The sequence below is a fragment of the Hippocampus bargibanti genome, linkage group LG13 (assembly GCF_051943395.1).
Source record: "Hippocampus bargibanti isolate YZ-2025 linkage group LG13, ASM5194339v1, whole genome shotgun sequence".
Lineage (NCBI taxonomy): Eukaryota > Metazoa > Chordata > Actinopteri > Syngnathiformes > Syngnathidae > Hippocampus > Hippocampus bargibanti.
In genome coordinates this window covers 12,927,836-12,940,730 of record NC_142746.1, presented here as the reverse complement: position 1 = coordinate 12,940,730, position 12,895 = coordinate 12,927,836, and the positions used below count along the sequence as shown (strand labels likewise).

Below are 12,895 nucleotides of genomic sequence, written 5' to 3'. Positions count from 1 at the left end.
GTTTGACACTTACTAATCATTGATTTCTTTTTTTTTTTTTTTTTTTTTTTTTTTTGGGGGGGGGGGGGGGCTTTGTCCTGTCAACTCATGCCATTCCCGAATTTATTCGGCAATTGAAAAGCATGACGAGGAGCGCCATTCCCACACATGGTCAGGTTTTGTTTTTTCTTCGGTCAGACAATGTTTTTCCCTCCCAAGAGGTAGCATTTACCTTTTATACACCTGCCCCCACCTTCAATGCAGATAACTCTAGAGCCAGGCAAGCTCTAAATAAACTTTTTTTTCTGATAAAAGAAGATAGTCTAAGGTTTCTTATGCTTCATCGAATGTTTATATAGTCCTAAAACTCAATATTCTGTGGGTCCTGCAACCTCAGTGAAAATGATAAAAATCCTGGCACTGGAGTGGAGACATATATTTGTCCATCGTCTGGCAGTGAATGAGTTAACTGGCCTAACCACGTCACACAGAAATTAATTAATTGATTGAGTTGTTGATCTTGCATCTGACAAATCCCTTATAATAGTCCCTGCAGCGCAATCAGATGGAAAAAAGAATACATACTCAGGTGAGGTGGCACAATGCTAACTAACGATTAAAATGAAGTTGGATGACAGGTTAAAAACATACATACGTATATCTAACGGATGGGGTAAAACTGGGATAAAAACCATTTTAGGGACCATGTTTGTGTTCAACGATGGACATTTTTAGGGAAACAGAACAACAATCAAAACACATCAAACAAAGTCTGGCTTTTCAGGGAAAGTGCAACCCAGTCTTCTAATAATGACATTGGCAGCATAGTGAGCTGCTCTCACACAATGGTCCAATGTTTTTTCTCTGACCAGCCCAGACAGGAAACCTGCAAAACAGAAAGAGTATATTTTTAATTGGAGCATGGACACTGTGAGCTAACAAGACAGAGAAGCAAACATGACAAGCTCTCACCTCCAACAAAGGCGTCACCAGCACCGTTTGTGTCCACTAGGTCTTTGGGATCAATTGCCATCACTGGAAAGGTCTGAATTTTATCACCTGAACATTACAAGGAGAAAAATTACTCCTCAAACACAGGATTGTTTTTTTTTAATGGGGCAATGGAAATCTTACCGAGAGCCATCACAGTTTCATCCTTCCCCTGAGTTAATACAACAATCCTTTGTCGCTTGGTGTTGATTTTGGGCAGTGCCTGCACTTTCTTGGCAATCTCCTTAATGTCTTTGGTCTGCAGAGATGTGACCGCATGCCGCATGTTTTATACAAAATGCATGAAAGAGCAACAGCGATAAGAGGAGGGACATTGAATCACCTCAAAAGCTTGCTCTTTGGCAAATGTGGCTGCCTCCTGTAGGACAGAAAGAAAACCACAAATAAATTAATCATAGTGATTGTTGATCCTCACATAGCAGGGGGTGGACAAAATACATCACATTTTTAATCCCACACAACAAATATTTCCATTATGAATAGTCTTGGTGTGATATCCCTCCATCCCCCTGAAATTATATTGGAAATAATTAAGACACCCACGGAAATTCAAACTGTTAACAAGAAACCCATGCGAAGTCCTGTTGTTGGGGGGGGGGGGGGGAGAGATGTGTCAAAGTGTGAACAATTTGCCAAAAGACACACTCACTGGCCCATAAGCTAAATTGAGCAATTTTGTAGACTGATGGAAGCAAGATTGCTCTTTTGGGGAGGAAGAGGGACTGCTGCTGACAGTTTGTCAGAAGAAAAATATGCTGCAAGAATGCAATGGGGATGTTTCCCATTCTTGAGTGCTGGACCAACTTTTGATACGACCCATGAATCAGTTTGAATACATCAGAATATTTGAAGACACAACGGTTCCTCATGTTCAAGTAGAAATCCATGAGTCCAGGCACACCTGTTTGCAGAACTAATTCCCAGACCCTAACGCAACAGAGAACTTGGGGGCCAAGCCAAAACATTGAGCATGTAGTGTAATCATGTTGTGTCAGAAGTTGGAGGTTGATTCCATGCAAAACAGCCACTTAACTTCTAAAAAGGAATAACACAATTGCTCCATGTATTTATGATTGATTTGGAATAGTAGAATGGGTAACATTCCTCGTGCATTTTTTTCAATCTTTTTGTTATTAAGAGTGCTATTATTCAAAACTCAAGCGCGCATATAAACACATAAAAGGGGGAAAGCTGCCTTACCGTCTCATTGCCGAACAGCACGTCCACATAAGGCAAGAGCTGTGTGAGATGGTCCTTGAAAAACTGACAGATGAAAGGTGCCGACAGATTGAGGCAGAACAGTTTGTTATTATCTGATGCGTGCTTTGCCACTTTCAGCATGGACTCCAAAGACACCGTGACAAAGAAACCCTGGAAGGAAAGGTTCCAGATTTGCATCATTGCATGTGGAAACACGCAGTACAGCAAGGGTAAAATACCACACAAATCCTCAAGCAAAGAGAAATGGTTCATTACATTCGATTAAATATGCATGCTACAGTATTGATCAGTGTCTCCCGAAACTTCGAGCCAAGGCACGTATTTTACTTTGAAAAAAAATCTCATAATATATCATTAAACAAAAAAGTATGCAGGCTGTTAACTGCATCGCAGTTTCTTAACAATTTCAGTGAAATGCGAAATATTTTGTTCTTTAAAAATAAAACTTCTGCTATCTAGTGAATCAGAGTTGAATTTAATTATAGTCACATGCAGGCAGTCGTTTTCATGTATGGTGAAGTCGCTTAAATTCAGTTTGAAGGTTTGAGGTGAACGAGAGTGAAGCATCATTTGTAATTCAAGACTCACTGCAATATAGTAAACTTGAGCGTTTTCCACCAACTTCCAATTTTCTTCAAGGTCCAGATGTTTCTCCTTCTTATAACAATTAGCAGCAGCCAAGTTAGCCACCAGTGACCTGAAAGAAGGGAAAGAGCAACAAAGCATCTACTGCATGTTTCTAGTCAACAAAATGAGCTTTCGTTTGTGGATTTTACCGGTTCACTCCGGTGATGCAGGCTGCACATGACCCAGTGGGCTCCTGGTCTTGCTCGTAATAATGGGCATCAATGTGGGCCTCTTCTGCCTTCTGCTTTAGGATCTCGCCAAATTTGTCTCTGCCGATGCATCCGAAGAAAGTGCCCACATTGTGAGGCTCCTGGATCATCCACTGAAGGCAGTGAGGGCGCAGATTACAACTCCAGATTAAATGAAGGCGTGAATCACTGCGTTGATGTCACAGTTCGATGCACGTGACTAACCTGGGCAATCTTTATGGAGTTCTGTGTGGCTCCGCCAGCGTGGTATTCCGCTTTGAATTTATTCACTATCTCGTCGAATCTGCATGTAAAAAATATAATAATAATAATTATAACCCAAGACCTATAATGACACCTGATTGGTCAGATAATGCCAAGATTAAGTAACCAATGCTAAAATGGTTTCAGAATCATGCTTGAAATGTCCCAACACTTCTGATGTATTTATGGAGCATGTAGAGCCTCCAAATGGTTGTATGTTTTCCCTCCAATGTTTGGGCATTCTCTCTGATATGTGGTCTCCTCCAAAACATTCATGCCAATATGCAAGAGAACTTCAGTCGGTCTCAAATCAATCACCGGTACTTGTTTCAGAGTACGCACTGACCTCTAGTGGGACAAGATGTACATTACAACACACGCCCTACTACCGATGCAGTATAGCCTTACTGGACCGTCTTCGTATGAGCAGAGAGAGGAATTTCAACTTTTTACGACTCCACAATATGGAGTGAAATACGCTGAAATTTGCAATATAAAATATTATATCTTATAAATTCATACTAAAAGCAGTACTGAAACCACCACATTTGACTTGTTTGATGTACAGTTGCTCTGTCCGGGATGGCGGCCAGGACAACTGCTGTTAAAGGTTTGCTGAAAATATTAGCTGGGTTAACAAAGAAACACAGAATGATCTTACAAGAGCGCATCAGTTAAAGGGTAAAACAAATTTCGACCCATTTGTTGGATGGACCAATTTAAGTTTGAAAATCAAATCGTGTTAGATTACTCTTTTTCAATGACTGCTGAGTCATTTGCCAGCTCTTGAAAAGCACAATGTGCAGCATCTAAAAATGCACCATAGACTGCAATGGGCACTTTTTACAGCATATGACGAAGATACCGGGTTGTGGGTTACTGTGATGCAATAGCCACATTAACTGCGCTTTGTCTGAAATGCAAAAGACGGCTTTCGTGCTCTGAACAAGTGTTTACGTAAGATCTTTTTGTAAAAGACACACAGCCCCCCCCCCCCGACTCCCCACAATTGAGTCTGCACTGGAATGAATTCTGGGCCTCTTCTCGTATTCATCTTGCATAAGCACAGTGTCATAGGTCTTGGTTTCCATTTGGCACTTTTTTTACTAACTCATTGTGGGTATTTACCGGTACTTGAAGTTGGCCCGGATAAACCTGTGTATTGTGTGACTCTCCGCCTCATTTATGAATAACTACAGCAAGATTGAGTGCTCGACTTTATCTCATGCTGTTTGCTTTGTGGCTCTTGTCTCACAGGAACTGGGAGGTGAAAAGTCCTGCTCTGCTATTGGCTCACACACATTGAGATCTGCTGCCCTACTATTGCTGTTCTATAACCAAACGGAGTTCAACGCGGGCGGTGGAGAGGCCTGTTGTGACTGGTCCGCTGCAGCCTTCAAAGGAGCCCGTTAGAATGTAGACGGAGCGGTTAACAGATAAGCATGTGACATCAAATAGTCAATATTCTACAAGAGGTGCTCTTTAGGGGGAGATACGCACAGTGCTTTGTGTTTGTCCTCAGCCAGGATCTGGTCATTTGGCTTGAGTGCATATCTACAAATAAAAAGCACAAAAAAGTGGTATTAATGTTCATTTAGAAAAAAAATACAGATTAGCCCTCATCCGTGACTTGACTTATCTTCATAGGAACAGACAAAATAGTGGTTCTTACACAGTTGGGGCGAGAAAACATTTTTCATGCCTGACGCAGTTTCATTTATTCTTTATTTGGAGGAGAGGCTGAATTTGATGTGGTTGTCTGTCTTAAAAATTGGATTGGATTGGATTTGCCTTTATTAGTCTCACAGTGGAGAAATTTACATTTCACAGCAGCAAAGTGATGAAAGGAATGAAATTATCCCAACATTTACGCAAGGCCTTCCTTACAGAGTGGACTCTGGACTTGAAGCCACATGAGCTCTTTGTACTGCTCACTTCGATGCAGAATGGCCACTGCTTAGGGGGTAAACTGTTTTATTATTTAGAATACAAAATCAGGAACATAAAAAAGTAATTTTCTCTATACACTTTGGAGGTTAAACAGAAAACATTACAGAAAAAAAATATTGCCCATTCTGCGCTTGAAGCTGCCAATTTGTATTTCACGTTGCGCTTATTGATGAACAGACACAAACTTTTTTGACAGTTGTTCAACTTACTTGTCCAAGAAGTCTTTGTCCACCACGGCACAAATGTCAAGCAAGGGATTTCCCATCCCAAACAGTGAATTACGGCTGCAACATAAGTGTAAAAAGAGGATTTAGTCATCGCTTTCCCGATAAGTAAGCAAGGAGCATCTTGAGAATAAATGTCATGGCATTCTGGTTGTTTAATTTCTCCGCTTCTGCTCAAGTTAAGTCAGCTGGCATGCCAGAAACATCACCATGGCCATGTGTGTAACGCCAACAGAAAGGAGAAATAGTGCATGTCTATGACATTGTGTTGTCAAAGTATCATGAGAGAGCCCAATCAACCTATGCACGTCATTATGTTAAGATGGCACCACCAAACTTGTGGGTTGTTTCTGAGGGGACAACACTGCACTTGAACACTTCATAAAAGGCAGGGGTGCAAAACTGACAGATACTGGGCCATATACGGCCGACTTAGTTTTCTATCTAGCATTTTCAATAGGAGTAACAAAATCTATCAAACATAGAGAGCTTTGCGAGAGTCACAGCAATTGAATGCAATGACTCCACAAAACTGTCAATTGCCTACGTGTCCAGACGCCTTGTATCTAACAATTGCATCTGTTTTTTATCCTCATAAATGCTGTATGGCCTCCTTGGAATTAGGAAAGAGCATTAAAAGGAAGTCATGTGATTCCATTTGCAAACGGACACAGATATGACCCGCGCATGACCCATCTCCAGACAACTAGGCAATGTGTCAGTGAAAAACATCCACATATCCAACATCAGCGAACGGTTGTCAAGTAATGTGTTGATTTTCTGATCCACAAACTCTTCCAGAACAAAATAGATTGCCTACATTGACATGCCTCTCTTTGTTAACTACCAAAACATAGAAGAAAAACGCTTATTTATTCTAAAGGCCATGCATGGACCTCCTGTAGATGCCACACCCTCCCTATCTTGTACTACAACACACACACTGTCCTTCCATGCAAGTCAGATAATATCTGTGTAGCCAATTATCTAAGCATTACATTAATCCTCTTTGCCATTGGGGACTTACCTCAATACAGACATCTCTCTGTCAGTCTGTGCAGGTGCTCGAGACCTGTTGAGCAAGCTAAACAAAAAAGGAGCGAAGAATTCCCAAACTGCTTAATTTCAGCACAAATGTGTGGCAGATCGATGACCCCACCCCCTTCCACCCGCAACCCCAGTTCCCCCTCCCCTCCCCTCCTTCCAACTGGATGACTGGTGGTCATCTAAAAAAGGTAGGGCCACGATGGTCTGTCTCTGGCTGGCTATTGGCTCAACACGTCTCTCGTGAAAGACACTTGGATGTCCGTGAGAGCTATGCTAATAAGCGCTTCAGGGGAGCTAGTTTAAATGTGAATCGTGGCATCGAGGTGCGTGTAAATGCACTCGGGAAGGGGGCAGAGTATCAAAGCGGTGCCTTGTCGAAGTCACGTGACTGCCATGTCCCGGGCGGGTGGGCATTTGATGGTGCGTTCAAGTGTCACCCTAACAAACCTGGCACCAGAACAACAATTCAATGACCGGGAGTGAACTATTTTTCTACATACCAAGGGTCACCTTGAACTGAGTATGGAAATTCTACGGACAACGACAAAGGAAGGCGTTGTATTCGCACTACTAGAAGACGATTCTGTTTACATTTCGATACAGATTTTAATCTAGATTTCACGTTAACAGTAACAACGAGGTGACACACGAGCGTTGGCCTTGTTTCTCTTCGTTCACTTTCGTGTAAACAAAATCATCTCGCAAGGGAAGTTCTTAATTTTGTTTTAACAACTACACATGACCATTCATTTTACACCCTCGAGTTGTTGTTACCTTAGTTTGACAAGAGAGGTTTTGGGAACAGAGTCTGTCTCCTCGTGTGCAGATATTTTAGGTTTCTTGGCTTTGGGTTCTTCGAAGGAGGACATTGTTGGTCAATCGAGGTACGTCGCGGTCAACCTTCTTACCGGCGAGATAAAGTGCAGGTATCCCGTTGTTAATAAATGAATATCGTTTCACCCTGATTGAAGGCTCGCAGGCGCCTACAGTTGAGGGCGATACAAGACGGCCCACCAACCACATGATTCATTTTTATTTATTTGTTCAATTGAAAAGTGTTGTGGAAAATAATAATAGTCACCCGACTTTTGGAGTGACTTTGTCCTAAAATTGAGATTTATATGTAGTCGAACGAGGACACCCCATGCACGATTCTAAAAAGCCACCGTTTCAATTAGAGACAGACAGTAAATAAAGTAATCAATTGGCAGAAATAAATAACTACAAAATGTACAAAACTATAAATGCGTCACTGACTTTATTATTTAGGGGCCCATTTAAGATTTTATACAATACCAAGTTCGACACATTTGTTGAAGGTTGTCTGTGTCCAATAGAGTTTAAGTTGATAATTTTCTGGCAAACCTGAAATAATGTTAATTTGATGTAAAATTGTAACTCACACATATCAATGCTTTACTAATTTCAGAACAGTCCAGGTTAAGTTTAACTGAAATCCTGAAAGACCAAAATGAGGTAATATTACATTGCCCCTAAATGTGCCTGAAAGAAAAAGATTGAACAGCTTCCTCGTACATTTCCTTACACCAACAAATATATACATTCTTGTATTAGGCTTTTAAAACAATTATCAGAATTCTAGGTTAATGATTTTATTAGTATAAAATAATAACTCGAGTTTGTTATGCGCTTCACTGGTGCAGGCATTCTCTCGGCCTTTCCTGCCTAGTGGCAACATCATCACAGTTTGTCGACCAAACTGCAGTCAGGAGGTAAACTAAGCGTTACATCGAACTTTTCTATTCCTAAACTGTTCGCTATATGTAATTCAGTTATTCGTGTCATCATAATTAAAATAAATTGTATGCTGGAAATATGCATGTGCATTTATTTTTAAATCTATAACTTGAAAGTTCAGGAACTGCTCGAAGTAAAGTCGACCGAATGAATCACTGAGTTCTTCAGATTTGGCACTACCATGTGACGCTTCCTTCCTGACACCATAAATTCGGAATCAATCCAGAAAATAGAATGTTAATTCACCATGATGCTTTGTTTTGTCGACACCGGCAATATTGACCTCTAATACCTCTTGTTTCAGCTGAGATGATTCACAGTCTGTTCCTCATTAATTACACGGGAGACATCTTCCTGGAGAAACATTGGAAGAGTGTTATCAACCGGAGCGTGTGTGACTATTTCTTCGACGCTAAAGAGAAGGCGCTAGAACCCGAGAATGTGCCTCCCATCCTGCAGACCCCACACCACTATCTCATTAATATATACAGATCGAAGCTCTTCTTCCTCGCTGTCATCCAGACTGAAGTGCCTCCGCTGTTTGTCATTGAATTTCTGCATAGAGTTGCAGACACACTTCAGGTTAGACACAACATATGAGGGGGGATTTAAAAGTCCACATGCATATCTTCAAGTGCCAAATGAGGCTTAAGTCAATCATTTCAAGACATTTTCCATGTTGCATTATGTTTGCCTCATGCATACCTAATATCAGACACATGTTTTTAATTTTTGCAAAAACGTTATACACCAACTCCTTAATATTGGTGAGAAAATGTGTTTTTAGATGAATTCCACAACTTTGACACATGGAAAAACACAGTACGATTAAGGTTTCATTCTGTGCCAAAAATTTTACTGGTTTGACAGTCATTCTACACAGTCGCTAAATTGTCTTGGTAATGAGGACAGAGAGCATACGAGCACACTGACCTAAAGCAGGATATCAAGGATATCAATGAAATGCTCAAATGGTTTTATATACAACAGGACTACTTTGGAGATTGCTCCGAAGGCGTGATCAAAGACAACCTGGTGACGGTGTACGAAATCCTGGAAGAGATGCTCGACAACGGCTTTCCACTAGCCACCGAGTCCAACGTCCTCAAGGAGATGATCAGGCCTCCCACGATCCTCCGATCGGTCGTCAATACTCTCACCGGTAAACAGATAGCTGATGTTGACTTGATGTGTAGAAACATAATCCAAATCTTGTTTTGCCTTTTTAGGGGGGAGCAATCTAGGAGACACCCTCCCCACGGGTCAATTGTCCAATATCCCCTGGAGGCGGGCGAGTGTGAAATATACCAACAATGAAGCATACTTTGATGTAATTGAAGAAATAGATGCCATTTTGGACAAATCAGGTTTGAAGAGACTCCCTACTGCAATATCCACCATTTGGTTTAGTTTGATTTAGTTTAATTGTGCAGAGTGTATTCCAGATAATGTATTTACATGTAACATTCAGGACAGAGAAAAAATAGCCCAAAAGGATTAGGCTGAAGCAGAAGCATATAACAATGTACCCCTTTATACATAATGTATCATATCAAGAGTATCCAATCTTTGTGAACTGTGCTTGTTGCTTAGGTTCCACAGTGTTTGCAGAGATTCAAGGTATGATTGAAGCCTGCGTCAGACTCACGGGGATGCCTGACCTTACTCTGTCCTTTATGGTGAGTGCTCAGCTTTGAGATGGATTCACAAATAGAAATGGCTTTTGAAAAACGACTGTTATTGCGTCGAAATTTTCATGTCTTAATTTAATAGACAGGAGAGAAATATAATAAAAAAATGATACAAAATGAAAAGTTGATGAAGAAACACAACGTTGTCGCAAATAAACTGCAGTAAGATTCAGCATTTTTTTTTACAGAGGATAAAGAATGTAGTGAGCGTAGCGAGTGTTATTTGTCTGTTTGCCTGTGTTGCTACCGTTTGTGTTTTCATTGTGATCATGTACAAGTTAAACATATAGCAGTGTGCTAGTTATGTTAACCTGTCTGTGTCACAAATGGTGACTCAACTGCACATTTAATGGCTTTAAGGTCTATACAGTGTACTGTATTGTGTGCAATTGGTCCCATATCATTGTTTTGTGTGTTGAAGAATCCCCGTCTCCTGGACGATGTCAGTTTTCACCCGTGTGTGCGGTTCAAGCGCTGGGAGTCGGAGCGCGTCCTCTCTTTTATCCCGCCCGACGGCAACTTCACCCTCATGACTTATCATGTCAGCTCCCAAAAGTAAGTGCAGGCATTACTGACAGGACAGCACAGTCAAGGTCACTCTTCTGCACCGACTTTGAATTTTCTTGTCCGTTGCCTTCCTCAGTCTGGTGGCTATTCCGGTATATGTGAAGCAAAACATCAGCTTCATGGAAACGGGCTCTTGCGGCCGTCTGGACATCACAATCGGGCCCAAACAGACAATGGGGAAGACGGTGGAGGGCTTGGTGGTCACAATCCACATGCCCAAAGCCGTTCTCAGTACCAACCTCACTGCCACGCAGGGGAACTACACGTATGACCTCACCACCAAGGTGAATGCCCACTCAGATCAAAATATGTCTATGTTTTGGGTCTTGACAGTGAATCGGGGACTGAGGAGTCATTGTATTACATTCAGAAAGATACAATGGATGCAGTTATTTGGCTGACATCAACACATTTTTATTTAACTCAGTTAAATAAACATGGGGGAGAGGCTCATGTTTCCCTGCTTACAGCTTGCTGTCTCAACTCAACTTTTTGTCTTTTACCATTTTCATGCAGCTAAGAAAAACTCAAAATTGGGCTACGTCAGGAATAATTTCAGACTAGTTAGTACAATGAAGTAGGTGCGCGATCTCATCATTACTTTATTATTGGAGTTGTGTTGAAGTACTTTAGAATGCTGCCCCTTGTGGAAGGGAACAACATTGCCAGATGTCTGGCCAGCGCTTTATTGGCACCCAAGCAAGGGAAAAAAAAACTAAACCCGAACTAACTCGGGAATGGCGCTCTACGTCATATTTTCAAATCCCGAATAAATTCGTGAATGGCAGTGAATGAGTTAATAAATATGTGACAGCCATCGGGGGCCACTGGAATGTAGCACCCCGCTGTGGCCCTTTTGCTTGCATTAAAGAGGAGCTATTACACGTTAAACTATTAATGACAGTCAGGAGTTTAAAATTTCAGCATCCCCTACCTGAAATGCATCAGAAATCTAAAAAGAAAAATACGCAAAATACGTTGCTCATTATTGACGTTATACTTTTCATCCTGCACATATTAGAACATGGCTCGTATGGTTATTTGTGTCTATATGTGCCCTGGAACTGACTGGAAATCCTTTCAAGGAGTCGTCTGCCTTTCGCCAAAGTAATTTCAGGATAAAAAGTGTTGGATGGATGGTTTTAGCTGTGTTACTGACAACATCCATGTGTCCTTTGTGTAGGTTTTGGTTTGGGATGTGGGGAAGCTGAACCCCCAGAAGCTTCCAAATCTGCGAGGCAGCCTCAGTGTGCAGTCGGGAGCTCCGAAACCTGAGGAGAATCCCTCACTCAATATCGACATGAAGATTCAGCAGTTGGCAATATCAGGTAATACAAACAACGTGTGAATGTCACATGATGTTGTTACAACAATGAGCTCCTGTTCTCTGCAGGCCTGAAGGTGAACCGTCTGGATATGTACGGGGAGAAGTACAAACCTTTTAAAGGGGTCAAATACCTCACCAGAGCTGGGAAGTTCCAAGTGAGGACTTGACTCAATCACCACTTGGCAATCATGCTCTAGACCCAGCGCTTCAAAACTAGGCTAACTTCAGCATTATTAACAAGTCATTTTGCATTCTAACAGTTATTTATTGAATCCATGTTATGGCATTACAGGCTCTGTAAATATCACTGAGGTTACATGCGGCCTCTGAAGGGAAGCCTTAATAATAATAGTAATAATAAGTAACGCATGTGACCAATTCCTGCAAACGTCATTTTGTTGAAAGGAATATGTTGCTTAGTAAATGGGCACTGAGCCCACACAATCAGTCATGAAATATTGCTTGCATATTGCCTTTCTGCACATCTTTTTTTCTACTTTGAATGTGACATATGATTCCATATCTTTGCACACCTTGAGTCTGTAACGTGGCCTTGTAAGGTGCTTCCTTCAGGACTTCATAGCAATCTGTTTTATAGATAAGATATGGTTCAGTTGGATAAGTAATCTGTTATTATCTGCTCACTTTTATGCCAGGCTGTGAATGGCTGTGGAGAACAGCTACTCAGAAATATGCACAACCTTTATGTGTTCTTGAACACAACTTCCTTTCTTAGCTTAGCCTTTGCAGTTTGCACAACAATTTCTCGACTTGGAAAAAAATTATACTCTATTAGTCTGGACTTAAGTGCACAAACGGTCTTTTAAAAACTTTTGCAAGAATAAAATGTACTCTATTTGTTTGTGCTTCTTTAATGTTAAAGTGCATGAAATTATTTTAAGAATGCCTCTAAAAACAAAGAACATTATTGCAGAATAAAATTGAGTGAATTGACCAATGTAACTATGTTTTTAATAGCTATCTTAAGTTACCTAAAAAATTAAAGTACCCTGTTCTAATAACAAGGAATCACAAATTTAG

General features: G+C 41.0%; 2 protein-coding genes across 4 annotated transcripts; one reads left to right on the top strand and one right to left on the bottom strand.

Moving 5' to 3' along the window:
- Positions 1 to 61: 61 nt before the first annotated feature.
- LOC148889388 (adenosine kinase-like) lies at positions 62 to 7,426 on the bottom strand. Of its 2 annotated transcripts, XM_089012207.1 has the most exons (12): positions 7,286 to 7,426; positions 6,492 to 6,548; positions 5,450 to 5,524; positions 4,791 to 4,844; positions 3,252 to 3,330; positions 2,988 to 3,160; positions 2,800 to 2,908; positions 2,191 to 2,361; positions 1,313 to 1,348; positions 1,114 to 1,228; positions 952 to 1,038; positions 62 to 865 (listed from the first exon to the last, which is right to left on the bottom strand). In XM_089012207.1, the coding sequence occupies exons 1-12, from the start codon at positions 7,378 to 7,380 to the stop codon at positions 741 to 743; spliced, it is 1,176 nt and encodes a 391-aa protein (XP_088868333.1). In that variant the 5' UTR covers positions 7,381 to 7,426; the 3' UTR covers positions 62 to 740. The 2 variants fall into 2 exon arrangements, with proteins under 2 accessions (XP_088868333.1, XP_088868334.1); XM_089012208.1 differs by lacking the exon at positions 6,492 to 6,548.
- ap3m1 (adaptor related protein complex 3 subunit mu 1) lies at positions 7,260 to 12,808 on the top strand. Of its 2 annotated transcripts, none has more exons than XM_089012206.1 (9): positions 7,260 to 7,395; positions 8,574 to 8,851; positions 9,260 to 9,431; positions 9,499 to 9,636; positions 9,863 to 9,948; positions 10,382 to 10,515; positions 10,604 to 10,811; positions 11,711 to 11,855; positions 11,921 to 12,808. In XM_089012206.1, the coding sequence occupies exons 2-9, from the start codon at positions 8,579 to 8,581 to the stop codon at positions 12,019 to 12,021; spliced, it is 1,257 nt and encodes a 418-aa protein (XP_088868332.1). In that variant the 5' UTR covers positions 7,260 to 7,395; positions 8,574 to 8,578; the 3' UTR covers positions 12,022 to 12,808. The 2 variants fall into 2 exon arrangements, with proteins under 2 accessions (XP_088868332.1, XP_088868331.1); XM_089012205.1 differs by lacking the exon at positions 7,260 to 7,395 and adding an exon at positions 8,176 to 8,244.
- The last annotated feature ends 87 nt before the right edge of the window (positions 12,809 to 12,895 follow it).